The 25,745-nt window shown below is 41.3% G+C and overlaps 1 protein-coding gene across 2 annotated transcripts in view; it reads left to right on the top strand.

Moving 5' to 3' along the window:
* The window catches only part of LOC137180384 (apoptosis-stimulating of p53 protein 2-like), a 34,795-nt gene extending 9,627 nt beyond the window's left edge, over positions 1 to 25,168 (top strand). The window contains exons 2-18 of one of the 2 annotated variants that reach the window (XR_010927958.1): positions 5,390 to 5,537; positions 5,661 to 5,774; positions 7,720 to 7,796; positions 8,091 to 8,192; positions 9,325 to 9,505; positions 10,735 to 10,937; positions 12,670 to 12,834; positions 12,932 to 13,151; positions 13,761 to 13,883; positions 14,327 to 14,433; positions 15,427 to 15,829; positions 16,917 to 17,686; positions 18,520 to 18,657; positions 19,012 to 19,145; positions 20,328 to 20,494; positions 21,705 to 21,999; positions 22,183 to 25,168. Coding sequence is in view for 1 of the 2 variants with exons in the window: in XM_067585717.1 (XP_067441818.1) it covers positions 5,390 to 5,537; positions 5,661 to 5,774; positions 7,720 to 7,796; positions 8,091 to 8,192; positions 9,325 to 9,505; positions 10,735 to 10,937; positions 12,670 to 12,834; positions 12,932 to 13,151; positions 13,761 to 13,883; positions 14,327 to 14,433; positions 15,427 to 15,829; positions 16,917 to 17,686; positions 18,520 to 18,657; positions 19,012 to 19,145; positions 20,328 to 20,494; positions 21,705 to 21,904; positions 23,414 to 23,455 (3,294 nt within the window). In the remaining variant the exon portion in view is untranslated. The remainder of the gene's footprint in view (positions 1 to 5,389; positions 5,538 to 5,660; positions 5,775 to 7,719; positions 7,797 to 8,090; positions 8,193 to 9,324; positions 9,506 to 10,734; positions 10,938 to 12,669; positions 12,835 to 12,931; positions 13,152 to 13,760; positions 13,884 to 14,326; positions 14,434 to 15,426; positions 15,830 to 16,916; positions 17,687 to 18,519; positions 18,658 to 19,011; positions 19,146 to 20,327; positions 20,495 to 21,704; positions 22,000 to 22,182) is intronic. The other variant, XM_067585717.1, reaches the window with a different exon arrangement.
* Positions 25,169 to 25,745: the final 577 nt, after the last annotated feature.

Here is a 25,745-nt window from a genome sequence, read left to right as displayed (position 1 = left end):
AGCCTGTTGACAGACAGACAGGCGGACAGACAGACAGACAGACAGACAGGTGTACTCTGCTGCTCTGTCAGTTTTATTGCAGCTTCCTGTTGTTAGTTTTCACTGTCAGCATCATGGTGTTTATGGCAGTATGCCAGCCACTCAGCCCTTCACCCTCTGCATATGTTGGAGAAAAGATTATCGTTAAGCTAAACTTAAAGGCCTCGTGAAATGAAAAATACATTTTCCCAGTTTTAATCCTGCGTCCCCCGTATTAATAGTTCATTTATCTCTTGTTTTATGCCAAATATACGTCACAAAATCAGTATTTTTATGTCTTTTCTCTTCCTGTAAAACGGTTTCAAATGTTTGATGACTCATCCTGCACTCAGGGGTGTTTACAAAAGTTCATCCAATCAAATGTGACTTTGTGCGAGTTGCAGCCAAACCGCACGCCATTGTTTGTGTGTCGTAGAGGCTAACTGAGCGATGAGGGGAGCTGAGCGTCGACCTCCTGATCTAACAACAGGTGAGGCCTCCGCAGCTCCGTAAGCCCCGCCCACATTTTAGTGGTCCAATCAAATGCGATGATTTGATTTAAATAGCTCTTGTAATTGTACACCGCTCAAATATTCGGTTTCACTGGGAAATACGTCGCAGTACAGAAGCTAAAGACGCTCTAACTTCTGTTTCATGGAGCCTTTAAAGGGCCACTCCACCTATTTATCATCGGACTTGGAAAATAATGATCAAAATAAAAGCAACTATTCTGACTTTGCTGGATACTAAAACTCCCATATTGCAGCTGGATGGTGTCTTATATGTTTGTATCTCCAAGCCCAAGTTGAGATGACCCTGATGACATCACATCACTATGACATCATCAGGGTTATTTTCTCCACTGAAGACGCCGTGCAGCTGTTTTCACAGGCTGAGTAAAGCTCGACGGACGGTCGCTCAGAGCCGGTTGTTAGGATGTGTTGTCTGTTTATAGTCGTTCCAGACGGCTTCACTCAAAGGTGACCGTCACAGAGAGGGGAGGGGGGGCGGGGCCAGACGTGATATCATTAAAATATGGAGATAATGGTGCATATTTTCAGACAGTCTGTCCTAGAAGGCAATCATAGTGTTACACTCTGTTGTTCACATGAAAAGTTACAGAAATAGTGGATGAAAAAGAAGAGCTGGAGAGAAAAGAGATTTACTCAAGTACAGTTTTGAGGTACTTGTACTTTACTTGAGTATTTCCATGTGATGCTACTTTCTACATTTCAGAGGGAAATATTGTACTTTCTACTCCACTACATTTATTTGACAGCTTTAGTTACTTTTCAGATGAAGATTTGACACAATGGATAATATAACAAGCTTTTAAAATACAACACATTGTTAAAGATGAAACCAGTGGTTTCCAACCTTTTTGTCTTTTGACGTCTTACAAAAAGCAGTGTGTAGTCGGGGTCACATTTCACATGTCTATGAGTTGTTAACAGCTCCACCAAATAGTGATTTTTCCCTCTAAACTTCTCACATGCTTTCATTTCAATAAATGTTCAAATGATCCAATATTTCAGCAAAAATCAAAGATTAGACAAAAAGTCGGAAAACTGAAAACAGATTTGTGTATCAGAACTTTGTTTTTTCTTCTTTCCTCTCCCATTAATCATCTCACCACCCCTCAGATTTATCTGCTGACCCTTTGGAGGGGCCCGACCCCTAGGTTGGGAACCACTGGACTAAACTAGCTAACTGTATATAAAGTAGTGTAAACTAGCTCCACCTCCAGCAGCTACAACAGTAACATGCTGCTCTAACACTGATGCTTCACTATTAATAATCTAATGATGTCATATATAATAATATATCAGTCAGAGGGACCAAACCACTACTTTTACTGCAATACTTTAACTACATCAAGCTCATAATACTTATGTACTTTTACTGCAATACTTTAACTACATCAAGCTCATAATACTTATGTACTTTTACTGCAATACTTTAACTACATCAAGCTCATAATACTTATGTACTTTTACTGCAGTAAAGGATCTGAGTTCCTCCACTGCTGCTCCTTTCTCATCTCCACACAGCTGAACAAACACTGTATGAAGTGAGTGTGAATGTCAGCTTATCTGTTTCAGAAAGTTACAGAAACGGCTGCAGTTCATCTAAATTTGATCTAAACACAATCTGCAAAGACGGAGGGTCAACAGGTCCTGTGATGCTCTGACAGTTTCCTACTTCACTGAGTATAAACACACACCTTCAGTCTTTATTCAGGACATTTTGAGGGTCCGTAACCTGCCCTTCTGACGACAGGAGGTCTCACTCCCCCTCCCTATTGTCGTCCTGAGGGACAGACGGCCTCACCTTCCCGGGCTCTGATTGGCTCCGGTGTTTCCTGGCCGACCTGCATTTGGTGAGTGACGGCGGTGACCCACTTCATGTGCATGAACCTGAACGAAGACGGCACTGCTCCAGTTTTCCTTGTGAGCTGAATGTAGGACAGCAGGCCGGGCCAGACGGCTGCTTCTCCCCGAGACGAACTCATCTCTCTCACTTAGCTTCAGCCTCTGATTATCTGATCTAAAAGATTTATTTTGATTTTCTGTTGACAAGAACTTTGGGGTGGTTACTTTAGCTGACAGCATGATAAATCTCGCATGAGTCACGTCTGCAGACGAGCTAAACGACGCCCTTTTTTGGATGAGACACTTCGTTTCCATTCGCTGCAGTCGAACAGCTCGCTGTGGCTGACTGGTAACCTTTTAGTTTGAATGTGAACCAGGACAGAGCTGACAAAGTGAATATAACTTTTTTTTAAAAAAAAAAAAAGCTTTTTCCAGACTAATTAGGACTTAAAAAGAGAAACATTTACAGTCTGACTGGCAGTCCCTCCTGGTGTTTGACCTGCTGTTTAAAAACTGGCAGCAGGAAGCTTTTGATGAACTTGTTCCAAAAACCCAAAGAGCAAATTCTCTCTGCCAGACTCACACTTTATCTGTCCAGTCTGAGTGAGAGATTTTATATAACGACGAATCAGATCCAATTTCATACAACTGTTATGAATCCCAGGTCACCAGACTCCCTCTAACAACACCGAGAAGAACATTTCTGAAATTTTACAAGTATTTTATTTATTCAGTCGTCTGTTCAATTATGTTTTCTGCAGGTTTCATTTAAATGAAGCAGATTTTAAAATGAAACTCAACTGTAGCTATAATAACTGTAACTTCTGTTTGGATTAAATAGCTGCTTCCAGGAAACCTCCAAGGACTTTATTAGGAAATTTCAGAATAAAGCGTTAACATTTTGTTTCCTAATATTATATATAATAGTCTAAATGAATCTATATAAATATAGTTTGTTAAAAGAAGTTAAATTTAAATCTAAAAAACGTGAGGTCAATTGTAAATCACTTTGGATAAAAGTTAAATATAAAAAAAAGACATTTAGCTCAAAACACAGCTGTGCTTACGTCAATATGTCAATGTGTTGTATTTTAAAAGCTTGTTATATTATCCATTGTGTCAAATCTTCATCTGAAAAGTAACTAAAGCTGTCAAATAAATGTAGTGGAGTAGAAAGTACAATATTTCCCTCTGAAATGTAGAAAGTAGCATCACATGGAAATACTCAAGTAAAGTACAAGTACCTCAAAACTGTACTTAAATACAGTAACTTGAGTAAATGTACTTAGTTACTTTCTACCACTGATGTACAGTGATGAAAAGAAAATATAACTGTTTTAGTATTTTGGTGGAAACAGCTGAGAGTCAGAATGAGGACAGAAGAGTCTAAACCATGACAAACCTGCTTGTCTTGTTCTTCATCATGTAACTACTTTTTAAAATCTTTTTTCTGCCATAAAGAAGCAGTGTGACTTGATTTTTGTGTGAATCAAATTCCGTTTCTCTGGTATTTATGTACCTGTGCATCAGAGGAACATCTGCATGTAAATGATGCTGCAGTCGGTCTCACCCTGTGAGACGAAAAACCACCAGAAAGGTCGAAAGGAGGCAGCTCGTTTTTCAGATTCAAGCCGAGAAGGGGAAAAAGTGAAGCCAGAGAGCAGACGAGAGCTGAAGAGGACAGCGGAGAAACCAGCTCAGGACTGTCAGGTCCAAGGTTCAGATCCTGTAGAGCAGCAGGAGGAGCCGAGGAGCATCAACACCACCTTCCTCAGGATAAATAAAGACGCTGAACGCTGCCTGCCTGCCTGCAGGTTGGCGGGCTGTGGGAGGCGATCTGGCTCTGGGCCTGACGGCAGCAGATACCCTGCTGGAGTAACAGATGGCCCAATGCATCATGGGAGTTATGTCCACAAATATCTATTATGGTCTTAAATAGCACAGGAAGCTGCAATAAAGGTGGAAGAGGCAGGTTTGTTACATACTGGTGTACCAGCACAATCTGTTACAGGAACATTAACTGTCCACTAGTTTCCATCAGAAACAAGCTGTGAACACAACTCTGACACATCATCATCTTTTAAGTTGATTTGTTGAACTTGTTAGCAAACAGTTGCTTATTTCCATATCAAGCAGTTACGGAGCAACATTATCATTCATGTGGTGAATGTAAGTCCAATATTCACTCTCTTTTAGCTCTTGTTTTTACTCTCTACCAACTCCTGAGGGAAATATCTGGCTCTTTAGCTGCTAAATGCTCCACTATGTTCACCAGCTAGTCTACAGCTAACTGTGTCTGTTTGGTGCTGAGCAGGTAGTGAACAGTGACTTTTTACAGCTTTTTTCTCTGAAAACGACGCTATGAGACGCTGAGAGTGAACCAGAACAGTAAAGTTGCAGCCGGACAGATAAACAATGAGCTGAAACTCACTATAAAGCTCCATAAAGCTGAGAGGAGCTGCAGAGTCTCTGATAATTCTCTGTAGGTTCATCACTACGAGACACGACCAACACTGTCACTGTATAGATCAGACTGTGGAGCTGATTATAGCTGCTGTAAGGGTCAAAACACATCATATATTGCAAACATCATCTTACCAATAATACTGTGGTTAGAGGTTATGAGTGATAATTCTGTCAGAAAATACTGATCTGACTCCAAAAACAAACATTTTCATTATTTGGTTTTGTCTTATTGTGTTTGTTCAGTTCTGCACGCTGCCAGGAAATGCACTTTGCTTCATTAGTGAGTCTAAATATTGGATTTAGACTATAAATTACCCACCATGTGTTTGTTTTTAAAAATTGTGGCATGATTTTACCCCCAAATTCCCAGAGAACACACTGAGGACGTGACCTCAGTGTTGTCAGCAGCAGCTACAGTCCTGATCTCAGTGTTGGAAACAGTCCAACAGTCCAACCGGACGTTGCAGGAACCTGGATGCCTGATAGAACTCCACCCACGTTGTTTATGATGTTCCTGCTGTGTTTTTTTCTAGATGTTCCTCACTGTGTACCTCAGCAACAACGACCAGCACTTCAATGAGGTTCCCATCACGCCGGAGACGCTGTGCAGAGACGTTGTGGATCTCTGCAAGGAGCCCGGCGAGGCCGACTGCTACCTGGCGGAGACGTGGAGAGGCTCCGGTCAGTTCCCAAAAAATCCCTCAAATCAAAAAACTTTTTTTTTAGGACTGTTATCTTGAGATCACAATTTAATCATCTGATTTTCTCGAAACAACAGAAACTGTTTGTTTTTAAACCAATCAGAGCGCGTTGTCGGGGAAGGGGAACGGATCCTGGAGGTGTTGCAGCGATGGGGGCAGCAGAGAGGGGAGGTTCGGTACCTCCTGCGTCACCAGAGAGCTCCGGGTCGAGAGTCCGGTAAGAAACACACACACACGAGCGAAACACCTGCTGCCATCACAGAGTTTATTATAACTTTATTATAAATAAGGAGTGTGTGTGCTGACCGCTGGGAAGCCAGTGAGGGATCATGTCCTTGTTGCTGCAGTAGTGAGTTGGACTGATGTGAATCTGCACATTTCAAAGAGGGAGCCTCTGAAAAAGTCATGTCTTAACTGTAAAAGTAATCAGTTTCTCTTTGAGAAACAATGGAGCGACTTTATTGATGACAGAGTGTCGTGATCCCATCGGGGTCACCTGCTCTAGAGGCGTTTGGTTTGCTTGGATTTATATTTATCTTGCATATGTATGTTTATGTACAGTATGTCTGTTCATACAGGCACGTATAGGTCTCTATAGGTTTATACTCTTTACCTTAGTGCATGTAATATAAGTAATATTGCCATTAGTTGTATTATTCTTTGAAGACTTTCAGGTGAAGGAACGCAGGAAAACATATGTTATATATTCTTTATTGTCCTTTGATACTCGTGTCATATTCACAAGATATTGTGAAAAAAAAGAATCTGAAAATTAAGGCTGCATCTACCGACTATTTCATCATCTATTAATCTGACTATTATTTTCTCAATTAGTCAATCTATGACATATCAGAAAATAGTGAAAAAAATATTTAAATTGCATGTTTTATCCAATCAAGAGGCCCAAATGTTCAGATATTCAGTTGACTATCATAGAATAAATGTATTTATATATATATATATATATATATACGTGTGTGTGTGTGTGTTTGTTTCAATAATTACTTAAACAATTAATTAATTATCAAAATGTTCACTAAATCTGTCGATGAACAAACTTTATTCAAAAATTACAAATGTCTCGTCGGCCAGTGTATTCTGCATTATTTCATGTCATATTCTGATTGGTTGCTTTGACTTAACAGTCACATTGTGAGAATTTGGTCTTAAATTTCTGACTCTGTCAGTTTGACTCAGGATGTTTTTTGTCATCAGTAAACATGTCAGTCAGATCTCGGACGCTGTTCTGGATTGATGACTAAAGATTTCACCACGTTTCTCTCACGATTGTCAACTTTCTTCTCAGGCAGAACAAAAGAGAGTTTCAGTGAGAAGTCCAGAAGGCCACATTATGTATTATGTAAAATTAAACCCAATAAAATTAATCAGTGTTTTATTTTGCAGGTCTAGAGAGGAAATATATCAAAGCCACATCTTATAGAAAACTGCTTCAATCAAGTACTTTGAGGTTTAGTAGAAACTGCACTTTGTTCACAGTCGTCTTATTTAACTTTGCTGAGGTTGTTGCTGCTTTTCAGAAGTGGGATCATCATGTAAAGGAAGATGATAAACATGTACAAGAAAGTCTGTGAAAATGAGTATAAATACTTGAATTACACGTCTGCTGAGTATTCACAGTAATCCAGTTGTTTTAGTGCACGTGGAGGTGCAGATCACCAGCAGGATCTGCTGCACAGTAACAGAGGAGCTTCAGTGTGTAACTACAGTAGATGACAAACTGTAATCAGCTTATGACTGAAGGGAGTGGAGGAGTGTGCAGCTGCTGGGCTCTGTGGGGGTTTTTCAGGGGGAATTGTCATTTGTGTGGGTTTTTTTTTTCTGTCCTAAAAAACCAGGAAATCTCCCCCGAGGATTTCCTGAGCTGATAAACAATCCACGTCGTACGGTTTAACTCTGTCGGATCATTTTTTACTGATCTTAAAACCACTACAGAAAAAAAACATGACTTTAAAGTTGCCTCTGGTCAGGTTTTTTTTTTGCAGAATGACGTGTATGCAGAGTTTTTTTTACATTCATCTACTGAAGGAGGAAAGTTTCTCTGAGCTCACCTTATATCTCAGTTTAAGGATTTGTGTAATATCGACCCACTTTGGTGTCCAAAGAAAAATTAGCATCGAAACTAAGTGTGTTTTCTTGTGCAGGTGGATCCAGAGCTGCAGATCACATGATGAAGAGGAACCAGGTGAAGACTTCTGTGGAGTGGTGTCTGGAGAACGGGGTGAGAAACTGCTGGACGAGTTTGTTAGTCATATAGTTTCAGATGGATGCAGGTCCAGTTTAGCCTAGCTTAGCACGAAGACTGTTAGCAGGAGGAAACTGCTAGCCTAGCTTCATAAAAACAGCTCCAACAACTCGTCTATTGAACATGTGTAGAAACAGAAATGTAAAAAGGACACATTGTGGTTTTATCAATTCACAAATACCACGTTAGATCTTCTGTTATATTCTATGAGGACAGAGTCCTGTGTGAGTGTCCATGTGAAGGTGAACTCTGACTCTGTGTGTGTTGCAGGTCTCAGCTTCTCACCTGGACGTGACTCTGAACGAGCTGCAGGATCTGGCAGCGCGACAGCAGCAGCAGATCAACGCCCAGCAGCAGCTGCTGGCCTCCAAGGTACAACTACTGATACTGATACTGATGTTTGGAGTCTTAACTCAGTCACATCTCAACACATAGACATGAAACATATCGATGTCTTTCAGTGTGACTTACACCTCCAGAGGATTTCATCATCTCTGACGTCCATCGCCAATAAACATCCATGAATCCATCTTAGATATCAGAGAAAAAGAGGCTGCAGAACTCGCTGTGGTTTTCTTCAGTATCACAGTGATCAGTGATAGTTGTCTGTACATCAGGAGCTGCTAACAGCTGATTCACAGGACGTTTAATGGAGACTATTTGTGTGAACGACTTCTATCATTTTCACACAAAAGTCAAACGTCACACTGAGCCGGAAAAATAAAAGTAAACAAATGAAATATATCAACAAAGTACCGTCAAGTAACAATTACTGGATCACCTGATCCTCGTGCACTACTGCACTCTGTCTAGTCTGTATTATAGCATATTAGCCTTACATATTGCACAATCCATGTTCATAAACGCTGCTACAGTTTTCAACTGATTTCAATCAATTCAACCTTGCACACTATGTTCTTTATATTATATTTAAATATGTTTTTAAAACCTTTATCTTAAGTTTAAACACCTCTTGTATTTATGATACCTTTTCACCAAATCCCAGGAAACACAATTCCATGTCTTCATATGTAGCATTTGAAACTGAAAAGTATAAATGTAACTGTGCTGAGGCGACAATAAAGGTCCTTGAATCCTTGAAGTATCTCGTCCTGCGGAAAAAAACTCAGAGATCCGCTTTAAAACACGAGGACGTCGCTCCGGACAGGATTTAATAAGAGGAGGAGCAGCGAGTTCACTGATAAACAGACGCCCGTTGCAGCTGTAATTGTTTCTGGGTGGAAAATGAGCCACATACAGAGAGAGACTGGATTAAAATGACTGAACAGCAGGTGATCATCACACCTCCTCTCCACACACAAATCCAGTCTGAATGAGGCTTAATTCTGCTTTCATTCCCACTTTCTGCACACACCTTTCACGCTGCTTCCACTAGCGCTAGCTTAGTTTGTTTTAAGCAGCCTTTAGCGTCTCGCTGTGCGCGGGCTCTACCTGGCCAGGTGTGACCGGCGGCTGCTGAGTGTTTTTTGCTGGCTGTTTGCAGGAGCAGCGTCTGCGGTATCTGAAGCTGCAGGATCAGCGGCAGCATCAGCAGCAGGAGGCGTCTGAACAGGAGCGACTGCGGCAGCTCAGAGAGAACGCTCACAACCAGGAGGCCAAACTGAGGCGAGTCCGGGCCCTCAGGGGCCAGGTGGAGCAGAAACGCCTCAGCAACAGCAAACTAGGTGAGCGTGTGGTGGAGGTCGGGGTGGAAGGAAAATAATAACGGATTAATAACATATATGAGGATGTCAAGCAGCTTCCAGGTGACGTTATTACGGATCCCACTGCTTTTCCTGGCAAGACCCGCCCTATTCTGCCTCTGATTGGCCTCAGAGGCAGAGTAAGGCGGGTCTTGCCAAGAAAAGCAGCAGGAACAATAATAAAAAACAGATATGACCTGAGCCACGTGACCTCCATCACCATGGAAACCAGGGGAGAGAACAGACGACACATGCACACGGGGGGGAAACTCACATCACAACGTTCACACACTCAGGTGTCAAAGACGTGTGTCTCTCTGTGATGTGTTCAAGGACCACTTTGAAATCAGAGATAAAGTGGCTCCTCATAACTTGAGATCTTTGCTTCATAATCATCAAGTTCTGAACTTTTTCTCCAATAAAAGTTTTTCTTAGCTACATCCATGATCTGTGTGTTGTTATCAATCAGAATGACGTCACTATTGATCCTTTGCTGGCTGATACAGAACAATTACAAGCAGTAAATCAATCAGAGTGATCAAATCAATGAAAATGTCGCTTTGGCTTCGATCGATACATGTTTTGACATCACTAAGGCTCAGAATGTCCCATCAACATGGATCTCATCTCCCTGGAACTCTGACAATCTCCTCTAAACATTTAGATATGCAGATTTATGCCGAACTGAAAACTTCTGACATAAAAACAAAAAAATGCAAAACCTCAATTTAAATTTACAGTTTTTTTCCCCATAAAAAGTCTCCCAGATTATGTAAAGTTATACTCACATACAAAATTATAGCATTTCTGAATAGCCTCAGTCCCAGTGAAAACAAAATATGGCTGCCTGGAGGACACATATAGTGACTCTGCAATATGCATTAAAATGAGCATCAAGGGTTAAACTGTCTCATCTGTAACAGCAGGACGTAAACATCAGTGTTTCTGTCCAGTCAACACTAAATATTCTGCAGCCATGTGTGATGACAGAGCTGTGTGGACCAGATCAGATCAGATCAGATCAGATCAGATTAGATTAAATAGATTTGACCCTGATTCAGGCTCATCATTATGGAAATTACAGGATTACTGTTGCGTTCCCACTAACTGTGCAACAAAATGCTGAATCAAGTTCAAGTCTCTGCACAGTGTTCACTGTGCTCTTCTGTAAATATACGTGTACGTGTGAAATATGTGTGTTTGTGTGTCAGTGGAGGAGATCGAGCAGATGACCGGCCTGTTCCAGCAGAAGCAGAGGGAGCTGCTGGTCGCCGTGGCGAGGGTGGAGGAGCTGAGCGACCAGCTGGAGGCGCTGAGGAGCAACAGACTGGAGCCTCCTCTTCCTCTACCTCTACCTCACCTCCACAACACCTCCAACACGGTGGAGCTGGAGCGCCTCTATAAAGAGCTGCAGGTGAGACAGTGGTCGATGATGCAATGAGGAATCAAACCAAAATAGCCTCCTGACCTGCAGGTCCTCTGTGGGTTATTCTGGGCATCCAGGGTTTCTACAGTAGAAGAACTTCTGCGTACAGTACAGTTCAACTTTGGTGAGCTTTGACATTTGTGCTATTGACCAACACCGACTTCACAATGCTTTCATTTAAAGCGGCTTTAATCTATATTTCTATAACTCCACAGTCTGATCTAAACAGTGAGTAACGTGTTGGTTGTGTCTCGTAGTGATGAACCTACAGAGAATTATCAGAGACTCTGCAGCTCCTCTCGGCTTTACGGAGCTTTATAGTGAGTTTCAGCTCATTGTTTATCTGTCCGGCTGCAACTTTACTGTTCTGATTCACTCTCAGCGTCTCATAGCGTCATTTATGGAGAAAAAGCCATAAAAAGCCGCTGTAGTTAGCTGTAGACTAGCTGGTGAACATAGTGGAGCATTTAGCAGCTAAAGAGTCAGATATTTCCCTCAGGAGTTGATAGAGAGCAAAAACAAGAACTAAAAGAGAGTGAATATTGGACTTACATTCACCAGGTGGACAGAAACACGACTGGGAAGTACTTTAACACAATGCTGATTTAGCTTATCACCACCAGATAAATCTCTCTGTATTTGACAGTGTATGGAGTTTAATCATGTGGCTCTTCTAGATTTTCCAAATGTTATGGGACCGAATGGATCAAATTCTGACAGTGAAACAAGTCATTCTGTGGGGGTTGTGTGATGTTCAAAACAATTCATCCACCGTTTTACAGCCGCAACAGTAGCGACAGAGTAGGCTATGGCGGAGTATATGAAGTGAGCATGTGCCGACAGTGCGTCTGTAATTTCTCTCACTGCTAGAAGGGGGAGACAAAAGTCCTGCTCTTGAGCTTAAAAAAGCTGATATAATTACAAATTTTACACCAAATTGTCACTGATTTTGCTTCATACTTTCATACTTTGGCCGGTATGACCATGAAACAGGTGTTAAATTGCATTCTATGTGGAATTAAAAAGGTTGTAAAAAGTCTTGATTTGACTTGGGGAACCTGCAGAAACCCTGTATTTGCTGTGTGGGTAACTTATTGTGAGGTTAGCGACTGAGCTATCACTTGCTAACTGGCTTAGATAGCTGTTGTAGCAGGCTAGCGCTAAAATGTTCCTAGCTAGCTACAGTAGTGCTTGAGAATTTGTTTTTTGAGTCTCTGTCCACTAATACTTGATTGTCTTGTCTCGCTTGTAAGTCGCTTTGGATTAAAATGTCAAAATGTCAAAATGTCAATGTCACCCACCACCACCGGTGAAACAAAAGTTTTGGCTTCAACTCATTGAAAAAAGTTGGAAGTTTTAATTTATTCACTCTTCAATTTAGATTAATCCAGAAACTATTGTGCAGTGTTTTATTCCTAATTACAGCAACAAACAAATTACCCAGAAAACTGAATATATGTGTTTGTGACTGTTGAGGAGATATTTAAACTTTACTATCAGACTGTTAATTAGGAGGAACATTTATTACTGTACAATTTTGCAGTTGATCACCAGAAAAAGAGCAACTCTAGATCCACAAATCTCTGATGATGTAATGTCAGCTAGCTAACTATCTTACTAAACAGTAACAGGCTAGGTGAACAAGCTAACATAGCCTTTGCAACATTAGCATCCTTTTTCCTTACCTGTCTTACACTAAACTTCATCCCTGACCTTTCAGCTGAGGAACAAGCTGAACCAGGATCAGAGCGCCAGGCTGCAGCAGCAGAGAGACGGCCTGAACAAGAGGAACCTGGAGGTGGCAGCGATGGACCGACGGCTGGCCGAGCTCCGACAGCGACTCTGGAAGAAGAAGGCCGCCCTGCAGCAGAAGGAGAACCTGCCGGTGAGGAAACTAGCAAACTAATCAATCAGTGAAAGGTTGTCATTAACATCAACCAACTATTATTATAAACATCGACCAAAATCTCTGTTCCCTCCAGGTGGCGTCAGAGAGCGCGGCCCCTCAGCATGGCGTGGGCTCCAGAGTGGCGGCGGTGGGGCCGTACATACAGTCGTCCTCCACAACAAGCTCTCAGGGGCCCCCGGTTCCGGCCCGCCAGGAGGCTCTGGTGAAGCCGGCGTACCCGGACGGCACCGCCACCCTGCCGATGCCCGACTCGTCCCTGAAGCCGCCTCCCAGACCAGTCAAACCAGCCTCAGGTACGATAAGAAGTTAATACATTTATACATATATGTTTTTCTTTAAGCTGTAATTTATTTAAAGTTGCAACGATTAATTGATTAGTTGCTTAGATTAGCAACTTTTCAGCTATTAAACCATAGAAATATGTAATTTTCATGAAAACAGTCACAAAATGGAGATAAAGGTTGCAGTAACTGCACCAGAGCTGCAATGATTAGTTGATTTATTGATTAGTTGCCAAATATGATATCAATCGTTTACTATTTTGATAATTGATTGATCATTTGAATCATTTTTTAAAGTGCAAATTCTCTCTTCAGCTTCTTAAATGTGAATATTTTCTGGTTTCTTTAGAGTCTGAAGATCTTTGTGTTGTTAACAAAATAAGACATTTGAGGAAACAGTGATTGACATTTTTCATCATTTTCTTACATTTTATAGACCGAACAACTTATCGATTAATCAAGAAAATAATTGATAACGAAAATAAATGTTAGTTGCAGCCCTAAATTTATTAAATCTCAAACAAACGTGTGACGCTCCGTCCTCTGTCTCGAGTGCTGAAGCATCACTCGGACTAACATCTACAACAGCTTATTGGATCTCTGTTTTTCTGCTGTTTACAGGTTTCAACACATCAAAAATAACCAAACTCTCTGACTGGAACAACTCATTTTCTGAATCCAGTGGAGGTTACAGCCACGCCTCCACCCTGCCGCGCATGTCCAGCCTCGGCTGCCGCAACTCAGGTCGGTTATGGACAAAACAACAGCAGAAGCTGCTCATTTCTGGATATTGCATTAACAAGGAGGATCTATTTTAAAAACTCTCAATGTTGGTGTGTTCAAGGACACTTTAAAGGACAGGTTCACAATTTTTCAAGTGTGTCTTAAAACAACAGTTCGGTGTCCATATGAACAGTGAAAGAGTTTTCCTCCTCCCCTGCATTTAAGTCTCTGTGAAGCTTATATGAGGCTTCAGCAGTCTGAGTTAGTCATATCAAGTGGATATCTGCCACTTGTGAACCTGTCCTTTAACATCCCAGATGTGTGCTAGAAAGCTCTGCAGTCATCAGTGAGTTTATAATATTTCATAAAAGGAAACTTTCCATTTGGCAGATGAAAACTCTGCCGGCTGTGCTCAGGAACGAGTAGAGTCGTGTGTGTCACCAGGATGATTTTCTCTCCTGCAGGTGGTGAGACCCTCACAGACCAGAAGGGGCTCTCTGGGTCCGACATCCCGCCTCCTGTCCCCTCACGGACCAATCACATCACTGAGAACCTGCTCAGGGACAATCAGGTACCTGTGGACTCTCATTCTTCACATTTACAAACGTCATGTTTAAAATATGTTTAAATAAAACATGTAAATGAGATCCTGTCATCACCTCTAGATCTGAGACTTGAGAGGGTTCGGGTTAGATTCTGTCCCCACAGCAACATAAAATTAAATAAGACAGTGACAGGCAGCATAGGCTGACAGCTGGAATATTTACTCATTAAAGTGGATGAATGTAAGGAACCTGGTCTATAAATGAAATGCTGCGTCATCTTTAATGTGCAACTTTCAGAGATCTCAAACACTTGAAACTGACTTTCCATTTGCTGATTAAGGCCCGAGACTGGAGTTCTCCCAAAAGACTTAAAGGCCAGATGTAGTCCAAAATGTTTGATCCTGCACTGGACGTCTGCATATAGACTGCACATGCTGCATGCAGACGTCCACACAAACACACACAAGCATTTCATTTCCGTTTCAGATGCATTTATTCTTAAATGCATGGTGTACATGCACAGTATCCTGCTTTTTCGGCACAAACTCATCTTTAAGTCTAACTTATCATTTTCTTGATTTAACAAACTATAAAGATACCAGCAACTCAAATGACAAGAATAATGACACAGGCACAAATCTTTACTGATAATCAAACAAAATATTATTTTGACAGTTCAAAGTTGCAAAAAATATAGTTTCACTGTTCATACACACAATGTAAGAAATAAAAGTATAATATAATCCATTTCAATGTAAAGTGATTTGAACTCTTTTGTGTCATCCAGAGTTGAACTATTCAACTGTAAATCACTGAAAATATTAATAATTCAGTTTTAAAAATGTCTTTAGAAAAATATTTAATGGTTGACAGACTTTACACTAATATCTTGTATTAATAAAGTTATGTTACTATAAATACATGTAAATACATCCATAAAACTGTATATTCACAGTCGGGTTAAAATCTGCCTTCAGCATCATCACTGTATGTCAGTATTTGCTCTGTGTGTCACTCAGGCTTCAGGTAAAGGTCTGGCCAAGATGGCGGGACCACCCCCAGTTCCTAGTAAGCCCAAACCGTTCTCCTCGTCCGGCCCGCCAACCTTCTCCAAGCCCCCCTACAGCACCGGGACCTTCCCTGGGAAGGTGCGTCCGGTTGGGGGCCACCTCAGGGCTCCGGTGCCCCTCTCCAGCCACAGTCACACCCTCCCACTGCCGAACAAGCAGGAGAGCCCGCCGGCCGCCGCCGTGCGACCTTACACCCCCGACCACTCGGACGCCCCCCCACCGGTGCTGCAGAAGCCTCAGACTCTGGCGGCTTCATCTACGTCCATCTACTCCATGTACACGCAGCAGAGCACGCCGGGGAAGGGCTACCAAGCAGGCGGCCAGGGCACGCTGCCCCGCAGCCAGAACCGAGGTGACTACTGTTCATACTGCAAACACTCACAGTTACCACTCATGTACAATCTGAAGTACAACTTTTAGGTACTTTTACTTAACTTGAGTATTTACATTTTGTTCTACTTTATACTTTTTACTTTATTAATTTCAGAGCTACAGTTTCATGGTTAACTGTAGTTACTCTTCAGATCATTATTTTATACATAACCAGCAGTAGAAGTTAACATTAAATCTGCCTTTACAACATTTAAAAAGCTGCTTACATGTGTAAGTCAATAAATATTAATAAGTGTGAGTATTTCAATCATAAATATATTATAAATATATAACTAAATTAGGCCATTTTGTGTAATGAAGTCCTTTACTTTTGATACTTTAAGTACATTTTACTTTCAAATACTTCTGTACTTTTACTTAACCAAGATTATGAACGGAGGACTTTTACTTGTAATGTAGTATTTCTACATTGTGGTGTTTCTACTTTTACATAAAGTTATAATTTCAAAGATTTTCATTTAATCATCAGTCCGCTGATGAAAGCTCTTGCATTTGTAGTATTATGATTACTATGAACCAGATGTCAGTGGCAACTTTCCCGTCATGTATTCAAATCACAAGCGGCGCATTAGTGACGTGTTTTCCGTTAGCCAGCGAGGGTAGGCGGAGCTAACGCAACAGACTCGCTTGTCAATACACTACGTCATACAGCGTCATTGTTTGGATCTCTGGGAGTGAGGTCGAGTGAGGTCCAAAACACACCTGCAATTACTGCTTATCGCCACAGGTGTCGCCAAAGAGAACAAAACTCGCTCTTCAAGATTGTTACTTTAAGTAAAAGGTCTCAGTGCGTCTTCAACCGCCGACGTTCTCACCGCTCGACTCACAACTAACAACTAACACAAAAAACTAAATTTCACATTTAATTCTTTGAAAAGTGATTACATTTACTTATTTTACAGTAAGACAACTCAAAACAAGATAACAGGTGAATTAAGGTTGTATTTGTAGGATTGACTGTTTAGTTCAGTTTTGTGTTGTACTGTGATGAAACAGATGTTGGTTTGTTGGCGTTGCCTCTGATGTCAGAGTCTCTGTCCCCCCAGTTTATGGGAAACCAGTCCTCCCAGCCAGCAGTGGGCAGCAGCCTGTCGGCTCAGACAGCACCGCCGTGAATTCTGGGTCTTGTGTGACGGACGGGAGCGAGTTTGACACCAGTTGCCTTGGTAACAGCGAAGTTGTCGGAGCGGAGACGTCAGACCGCGCCACCCCTCGACCGCTCAGCCCCACCAAGCTCCTCCCCTTCCTGTCCAACCCTCACAGGAACCCGAGCGACGCCGACCTGGAGGCCCTGCGCCGCCGGTTGCACCACGCCCCCCGGCCCCTGAAGAAACGCAGCTCCATCACGGAGCCTGAGGGGCCGGCGGGCCCAAACATCCAGAAGCTGCTCTACCAGAAGACCACTCTGGCTGCCATGGAAACCATCCCCATGGAGACGGTTGGTCCAGCGGGGGCATACATCCAACCCGCAGCCACAGAGGACGTGATGGGCGGCTTGGACATCCACACTGCTGGACCTGGTTTCACCAAGCTGCTCGCTGAGAGTCCAGAGGAAAGCCTGACTCCTCCCCCTCTGCCCCCCCGCTCACCCATCTCTGACCCCGCCTCCTGCCGCGTCCTGCCTCCCCCTCTTGAGGACAAGGAGGAAGAGCAGGAGGTGGTCTGTCCGGCCGCCTCGCTGCTGCAGGACCGCTTTGCAGAGGATTTCCCCCCCTACCCGCCCCCACCTTACCCCACCTGTGGGGAGGCGGAGCAAGGAGACGACGCCCTCAACCTGCAGCCGCCAGAGGTCACCGGACAGGTCACAGTGCCGCCGGTGAGTGTCGACAGTCTAACAGTACACAGGGACAGTGATATATTGCTTTTTTGCAGCTTTATTTTTGTTGATATTTTCAGGCGAAGAGAACAAGTTCATACAGGAAACAAAATACTCGATTAATCAATCAGTCAATTGACAGAAAATCAATTGTCAACTATTTTGATAATCAAATAATCATTTTAGTCATTTTTTTAAGCAAAAATGTCAAACATTTGCTGGTTGCAGCTTCTCAAATGTGAAGACGTTTGATGATGTCACCTTGAGCTCTAAAAAGTTACAACTAATATTTTTCATTAATTTCTGACAATTATAGACAAAATGATTAATTGATTAATAGGAAACTAATCCCATTACTTTTTATGTATTGTTTTCTCCAGTATTGGTCATAGTGTACTCTTTAGTATCCACACAGTTTGTTATTTCACATGATGAGGATCCCTTAAATTAGATTTTTTTATAAGAATTGTGACTAAGATATGTAGAGAACGGGACATTTTACAGTGTAAAAATAAACTTGTCGTTCTCTGGTGAACAATACGTCAAACATTTCTTTGACATTTATCTACTCACACGTCTTGTCACATATTTGTTGACAAAAACACTAGTACTGATATATCTGCACCTGTAAATGTGTCTATTCGACAGTGAACACATATCACACTCTAAACATTTAGCTGCTAAAATAAAAAAGTCCCATTTTAACCAGCCGCTGTGTCTGGAGGGTTAACACAGCTGCTCTCTGTCCAGATACAGTTTTTCTGACTTGTTCTGGTCGTACTCTAATGAAAGTTGTTCTTATTTCCTCTCTGTGTGTCTGTCCCATGTTTCAGGGTAAGAGGTCGATCCTCCGTAAAGCCGGCTCCGAGCGGATCGACCACAACATGCGGGTCAAGTTCAACCCTCTGGCCCTGCTGCTGGACTCATCCCTGGAGGGCGAGTACGACCTCGTCCAGAGGGTCATCTACGATGTGAGTCCCGCTGTCTGTTCCTCCAGGTGTAGACAACTCTGTACGGGGATGTCCCTGATAAATAAAACAACTACAGCTACTGTATTTATGCTAAAATCTGGTACTATGTAAGCAATAAGTGATCTCCATGAAGTCCTGCATTCACAAGTTTATAACTTCCACTGAAAAATAGCACAAAACATGTAATGCCGAGGTTGTGTTTGGGGTGAGTGTGTCTACAGAGAACACTTGAGATGTTTTTAGTTAATATTTCATTTATTATTGTTTAGATTAAATATCAGAAATCAGCAGCTTCACTCCAGAATATATAAAAACCTGCCTCAGACTAACGTTGATCACATGTCCGTCCTGCAGGTGGACGATCCCAGCATGCCGAATGACGAGGGCATCACGGCGCTACACAACGCCGTCTGCGCTGGCCACACCGAGATTGTCAAGTTTCTGGTTCAGTTTGGCGTCAACGCCAATGCTGCTGACAGCGATGGCTGGTGAGTCTGAACCAACCAGCAGCTTCCATGTCTTGAGGCTGAAGTCCCTTAAAAGGCCACAGACAGCCGCTAGCTGCTCCAACTGACTCCCATTCAAAAAGCTTCAACTTCCCTCTAGAAATACTGAGTCAATGATTGGTTTCAACAAGTCATTCTGGTCTCCATCTCTAAATTCAGGCCCTCTAGTAAGTGCGCTGGTGGTCATTTTGGAGATTATTGCTCCGTTTAATAAGATTTGAAGACTGAGACAGAGACATGAATGAGCTGTGAATGTGTGTACCTAATGACCAATCTTTGATCCCCATTGTTTTTATTCTAAATGCTTTAACTTTACTATCTAAGTTTGTTTTTGTTTTGTCAAAACAGAATTAACAACAGCAAATTTGTTCCAGTGCATAATCATCTCTCTATTCATGATACTTCAGTTACAGTTTTTTAATATTACAGGTAGATTTAGATGCACATTGAGGAGCTGCTTGAAAAAATAGCTAATGATATAGCCAGTCACAGTTAATTTTCTTTAGATTTTTTAAAATCTTGTATGTATATAATTACATCATGATGTCATAGATATGCAAATTAGTATGTGACATCATCTAGCAACATCTAGCGACTTTTCCGGCAGGCTGTAGCTACTCTCCACTGAAAATAGTTGGCAACACTGGGTGTTCACAGTAAGCTAGCATTAGCTTGGGTCCGAGCTAGCGAGGCGTGTTTGATGGTGCCGACTATAAGCTGCAACTCACGGCTTCAAACAGGCCCCAATGAAAGCAACGGGTGACGTCATCTCGCTACGTCCATCTTTAAATACAGTCTGTGGTCAGAACCAGAACATCCGTCCAGTCCTGCCGACGTCATTGTCAGTTGACACAGATGCTGTGGTAACGGTTGCTGTACAGCTGCAAACATCTCATCCACGCTTGTTGCTATTTTCCCTTCACTGTTTTAATGAATGTAGCTTGGTAGCTAGCTCTGTAGGGAAATGATATCCACGTTGTTAATCCCTTCTACAAAGCTCTGATTAGTTGTTCCTCCACCTGAGAAAACAGCTGTCAGGGAGAAGAACACCAGACCTTTTTGAATCACTGAATGAATCTGAGAGATGGTTCAGAGGTCTGGGACCAGGCTAGTGAGTCTCAACAAGCCTTACAAACCTTTTTCCCCTCTTCTCTTTGTCTCCAGGACTCCCCTCCACTGCGCCGCCTCCTGTAACAACGTTCAGGTTTGTAAGTTCCTGGTGGAGTCGGGGGCGGCCGTGTTCGCCACCACCTACAGCGACATGCAGACGGCTGCAGACAAGTGTGAGGAGATGGAGGACGGCTACGCCCAGTGCTCCCAGTTCCTCTATGGTGAGACACAACACAACTCAAAATGGATCTTCAACATGTTGATTGGAAACATTGAAGAGGTTCATGATGGGTTCAGGAGATGTTCTAAGGGTCTATGGGAAGGTTCCATGTTTCATGGTCATCAGAGGGTATTTTGGATCCCTGAGGGAGTTCAGGGGGTCCATGAGGCCTGATTGGATTTTGAGTTGTTAACTTGTTTCAAGGAGTTAGAAGAGGTTTAATCAGTTCGGTGAAAGAGGGAATTTGGACTTTTTAAGTCCATGAGAAAGTTCTAGGGATGTGTGAGGTAGTTTCAGAGGCTTTTCAGAAGGGTCCATGATTCATTGAGGGGGTTTTGGGAACTATGTGGGAGTTTTAAGGTTAACTTGAGAAAGTTTGAGTTCTAGGTCAACATGAGGAATTTTTGGGGATGTTTGAGGTGGTTAAATTGATTCTGGGAGTCGTACTTGGGTTACAGATGAGGTAAGAAACAGAATTTTGGAAGATTTTAGGGGGTTTCAGAGTCTATGGAGAAGTTTTAAGTCTGTGAGGAGGTTTCAGAGCTTTTTTGGAACACTTTGAGGGAGTTCTAGGGCAACATGAAGAAGTTTCAGGGATGTTTAAGATGGTGGATTTGGAATATTTTTTTTTATTGACACCCTGAGGGCCTTCCAGGGACCATTGTTGAGGTCCAAGTGGTCCCATTGAGGTTACAGGGGTCCACAGAGGGTTTTGAGGGGTCTCTGAGGGAGTTTCATGTGCAAGTTAAGTCTTTCACGACCCTTGACGAAATATTAATATTTTATATATTTGTATGTATATTATGTGTGTATATATATATTAGATATTTCTATTTCCTGTTTGGGAAGAAGGTCAGGAGCAGTGGAGGAAAAATCAAGGATTCTTCTGTGGACACTTGTACTGTATATATGTAAATGAACTGTATATGACTGTAAGTTTAAATATGTGGGACTAGGTACATATGTGCTTAAACATGTATGTATTTTCATTCTTTTCTTATTAAAGTCATGAAAAAAGGCAAAAAACCCAAAAACAAGAATAAGACTAAGACCATCTATTCTAATCACAGATTATTGATCTCCTGCTACACTACCTCTTACAGTCGTGGTTTGATAAAAACATCAAACACTTTATTACAGTTCTTAGTCTGAAGGTGATTTTGATTGTTGATGATCCAGTTGTAAATGGTTCCTCCTCTGTGTCCCGGCAGGCGTTCAGGAGAAGATGGGTGTGATGAACCGCGGTGTGGTCTACGCCCTCTGGGACTACGAGCCGCAGAGTGACGATGAGCTCGGTTTCATCGAGGGCGACTGCATGACGGTGTTGAGACGGGAGGACGAGGTGGAAACGGAGTGGTGGTGGGCGCGATGTGGTGACCACGAGGGCTACATCCCCCGCAACCTGCTGGGGGTGAGCTGACATCCAATCACAGTCCATCTTAACAACTGATTGATGTATTAACAGCTCAACAAATGTTTTTCGACTGAAGCCGCTGACAGTTGATGGTGGTTTTGACTATCTAAATTTCTCCAAAATTTCTGGATTTAAGCTCCCGTCACACCAGAATTAACAATGGTGAAATTCTGCAGAAAAGACGAATTATTTCCATGGAATCATCCAAATCATCTTTTTTAAAATGAGTCGACAAAAAAGCCTAACTTTACTTTTACTTTGTTAACAAACAAAAGAGAAACGTCCTCCCCATGTTTTAAATAGATACTACAGTACTTCCTTGTTTTATGAATGAAGTTGAAGCAGCTGCACTGTCTGTCTTTGACCAATCAGTGATGGTCCTCACTGGAAACCCCGCCCCTAAAGTTCCTGTACTCTGGAAAGTAACCCCCTCCCCCAATTATTACCAAATAACGTACTACCTTATAGGAACCTTCATATAAGTATACCGTTATATTTCAGTACCTTTCTAGGAAATTACTGGGAAATTATGGGACTCGTAAAATAAAGTGCTAAAATATGCTGCTTTCAACTTTAAAGTTGACAACTTTCTCCCAGAAATGTTCAACTATTCAGTGTCTCCTGAAGATTTATGTTATCTAGAGCTGCAACGATTAGTCGATTAGTCAATCGGAAAAAATTCATCAGCAACTATTTTCATAACCGATGAATCATTTTGAAGCAAAAATGCCAAATATTTACTGGTTCCAGCTTCTCAAATATAATAAATTGCTGCATGTTTTTTTCAATCCAATCCAATCCACTTTATTTATATAGCACAATTTTAACAAACACGAGGTTTCCAAAGTGCTGCACAGCAAGATAAAAAACACAATAAATAGCACAACAGAACACAATAAAACGATGAAGGACACAATAGGATAAAAGTAATAAAATAAAATCAAAGATAAAATCAAATAAAATAAGATTAAAAAAACAAATAAAATTAAATAAAATAAAATAAATAAAGTGCACTGCTCACGCTTTTATCAGACATGATAGTAAATGTTATGTTTTGGGGTTTTGAACTGCTGGTTGGATAGAACAATTAAAGGACATTACTGAGGGCTTTGTGAAGTTGTTTTCTTCTTTTTGACGTTTCATAGATAAATAATCTGCTGACTAATCAGTAATGAAAATAATCGTTAGTTGCAGCACTGATTTGATGTTTAAGGCAGGAAGCTTCTGAAAACACGTTTAGAGCTTCATCATACATTTATCACACAGTGTTCATACATGCAGACATCTAAACGTTTCATCTGATTAATGAAGGGAATAAGTGAATAATAATAGAACCATCAACCCTGCCTCTGTTAGTCTGCTGCTGCTTCTTCCACTTGTTCTGAATCTGATTGAATCAGGTTTAAAGCAGCTCTGAGGATCCTGTTACTCAACAGTCTTATATAAGAAGTTAGAGTATTTAATGTTATCTTGATGGTGTTTTAATGAAAAACTTTTATTCCTCAGCTGTATCTGAGGATCAAGCCGCGGCAGAGGACCCTGGCTTAACCGACGGCTGACGAATCCTCCACAAGACCAAAACGTCCTGCGAGGAAGAAACAAATGAAGCTCTGATCACGTCCAGCAGGAGCACAAAATGTTAGAGATTGTTGTTCAAAAAGAGACTGATGTACCTCTGGTTGTTTTTTTAGCCTCAGCACAAAGAATGTCACAGTGAAGTTTTGTTGATCCAAACTGCTGAAGAGGAGACAGAAACCGTAGTTTCAGCTTCTCCTTGTGGAAGAATTAACAAATGACCAGTTTACCGAAATGTATCAGCAAATATACGACTTTAACAGTTGCTATCGTTGGAAAAACATCCAACAGATGACTTTACTAAAACAAAATGTGAAATTCTTTTGGATTCATGTTGTAAGATTCTTTTTTTTTTTTTTTGGTATTTTGTCTTTTTGTTGATTAGCAGTTGAGATGAAAACAAGACAGGAAACAAAAGTCAAAGACTGGAACAGAACAGCGGACATGACGGTTCATTACAGCGTTGACTGTTTCCACCAAACGTAGCATCCAAAATATATAAAAATATTGGATAAATCACATAATAGGGTTGCTGTACCAAATCTGGCAATTAGGAGACATTAAAACTCCAAGTTTATCTTAAAGTTTGAATCATCTGTGATGTTCTTGATTAAGTTTCCATATTTTTTTCTGATCCCCAAAGTCTCAAAACAAGATATTTTTGTGTGCACAAGTTAATAACTTTTGTTAATGAGATGATAACTTGCGTACATAAGACAGAAAACCTTCTGAACAAGACAAACAGAATTATAACTTTTGTGAGCAAGATAATAATTTCCTGGGAACAAGAAAATACAAACAAGATGAACAAGAGAACTTAGATAGAATCTGGTGAACAACAAACTGTAGTAACTTGTGCAAACAAAAGATCATTTTTCAGGACTTAAGTGGCTTCATAGTACGTATAATTTTCTGATTCGTCCATCTTGGGGACTCAAACAGGCTGCCAGGTGTTCATGTTAATGATAATTTTGTTGAAAGGAAAAGCACTTGTTTTTATAAAGCATAAAGAGGATTTTTCAGTTTTTTTTTTAGGTTACAAATGTTTCTTTTGTATTTAATTCAGTCATTTTTATTAATAAGTCCCTGTTCTGCTGCAGCACAAGAAGTTTGTGTCATTTTTAAAGTCAGTAACAGATTTTGTTTAATTTTTTCATCAAATTCTTTAAAAAAAAAAAGACAATCTACATCAGCAGATTTATCATTTAGTGAAAATTAAAAGTCTGAATCCAGTTTTGATCTGTTGAGTAGAAATGAAAGAGTTCATCCCAAAAATCCTAAAATATGGAGGCTCAGTGTTTCTTCAAATATGTGGGAAACATTTTCCTAAATAAAGACCTGAAATAAAGATAATCAAGACTCAATAAACTGTCTGTTAATCTCACTGTTTGTGTTCTTTCTTTCTGCTTCTGACGGACAACAAGAGGATTTATCAATGATTGACACCATCTGTCAGTTTAATGAGCAACTTCAACATCCTGCGAAAAATAGCAATAATGTCGAATAACTATGGCTGTAGTCAACCAAAGAAAATCTTGGTCGACTGAAATCATACATAATCTTCAACTAATCGATTAGTCGCGGGTGGGTTTCTCTGTTCTGTATTTCTCTGTTTCGTGTCTTCAGGTTATGCTAACCCATTGTTGCTAACTTTGGAGCTAACCTCCTTTACTTTTCCAGCATTTGGGGAAACAACAGACGTGACTTTTTAGCATTTATTAACTGACACACTGTAGTCTGTACTGTACATTTACTGCCAGACTGACAATTTACTACTAACCTTTTCCTCTGCTCCGCTCATATCCACCGTCACTTCTCTGCCCCTCGCTCTTTCCCGCTCGCTACGCAAACATACTCCTTAACGGAGCCGCGCGACCAGTGGTTTCCCAGGCAACGACAGAGGTTGACTCACGTACCGGAACAGCGCTGCACAGAGACTCCCAAACGCTGTCGATTTTCAAATGAATGGATGCTCATTCGGATATCAAATAATAAAAAATATGTTTTTGGTCTGGCGGGAGTTCTCGTTGTGTCATTATGGAGAAACACAGATTCAGTAAACGTTCAGTAAACGTTGAGCACAGTTAGACCCAGCAGTCTCCGTTAAGTTGGGCGAGTTCAAAGTTGTGAAAACAACGGGGGTGTTTTGAATACACCCCCGTTGTTCTCACAGGTAATTTGTTAGTCTGTCCCTCCCGCCGCAGGAAATAATGGATCAATCCTGGAAAGCTGTTGATGTAGCACTTTTCTCCTTATGAAAATA

This window comes from Thunnus thynnus, chromosome 3 (genome assembly GCF_963924715.1).
Source record: "Thunnus thynnus chromosome 3, fThuThy2.1, whole genome shotgun sequence".
NCBI lineage: Eukaryota > Metazoa > Chordata > Actinopteri > Scombriformes > Scombridae > Thunnus > Thunnus thynnus.
Note: the sequence above shows the minus strand (reverse complement) of the source record. Positions and strands in the feature narration are given on the sequence as shown.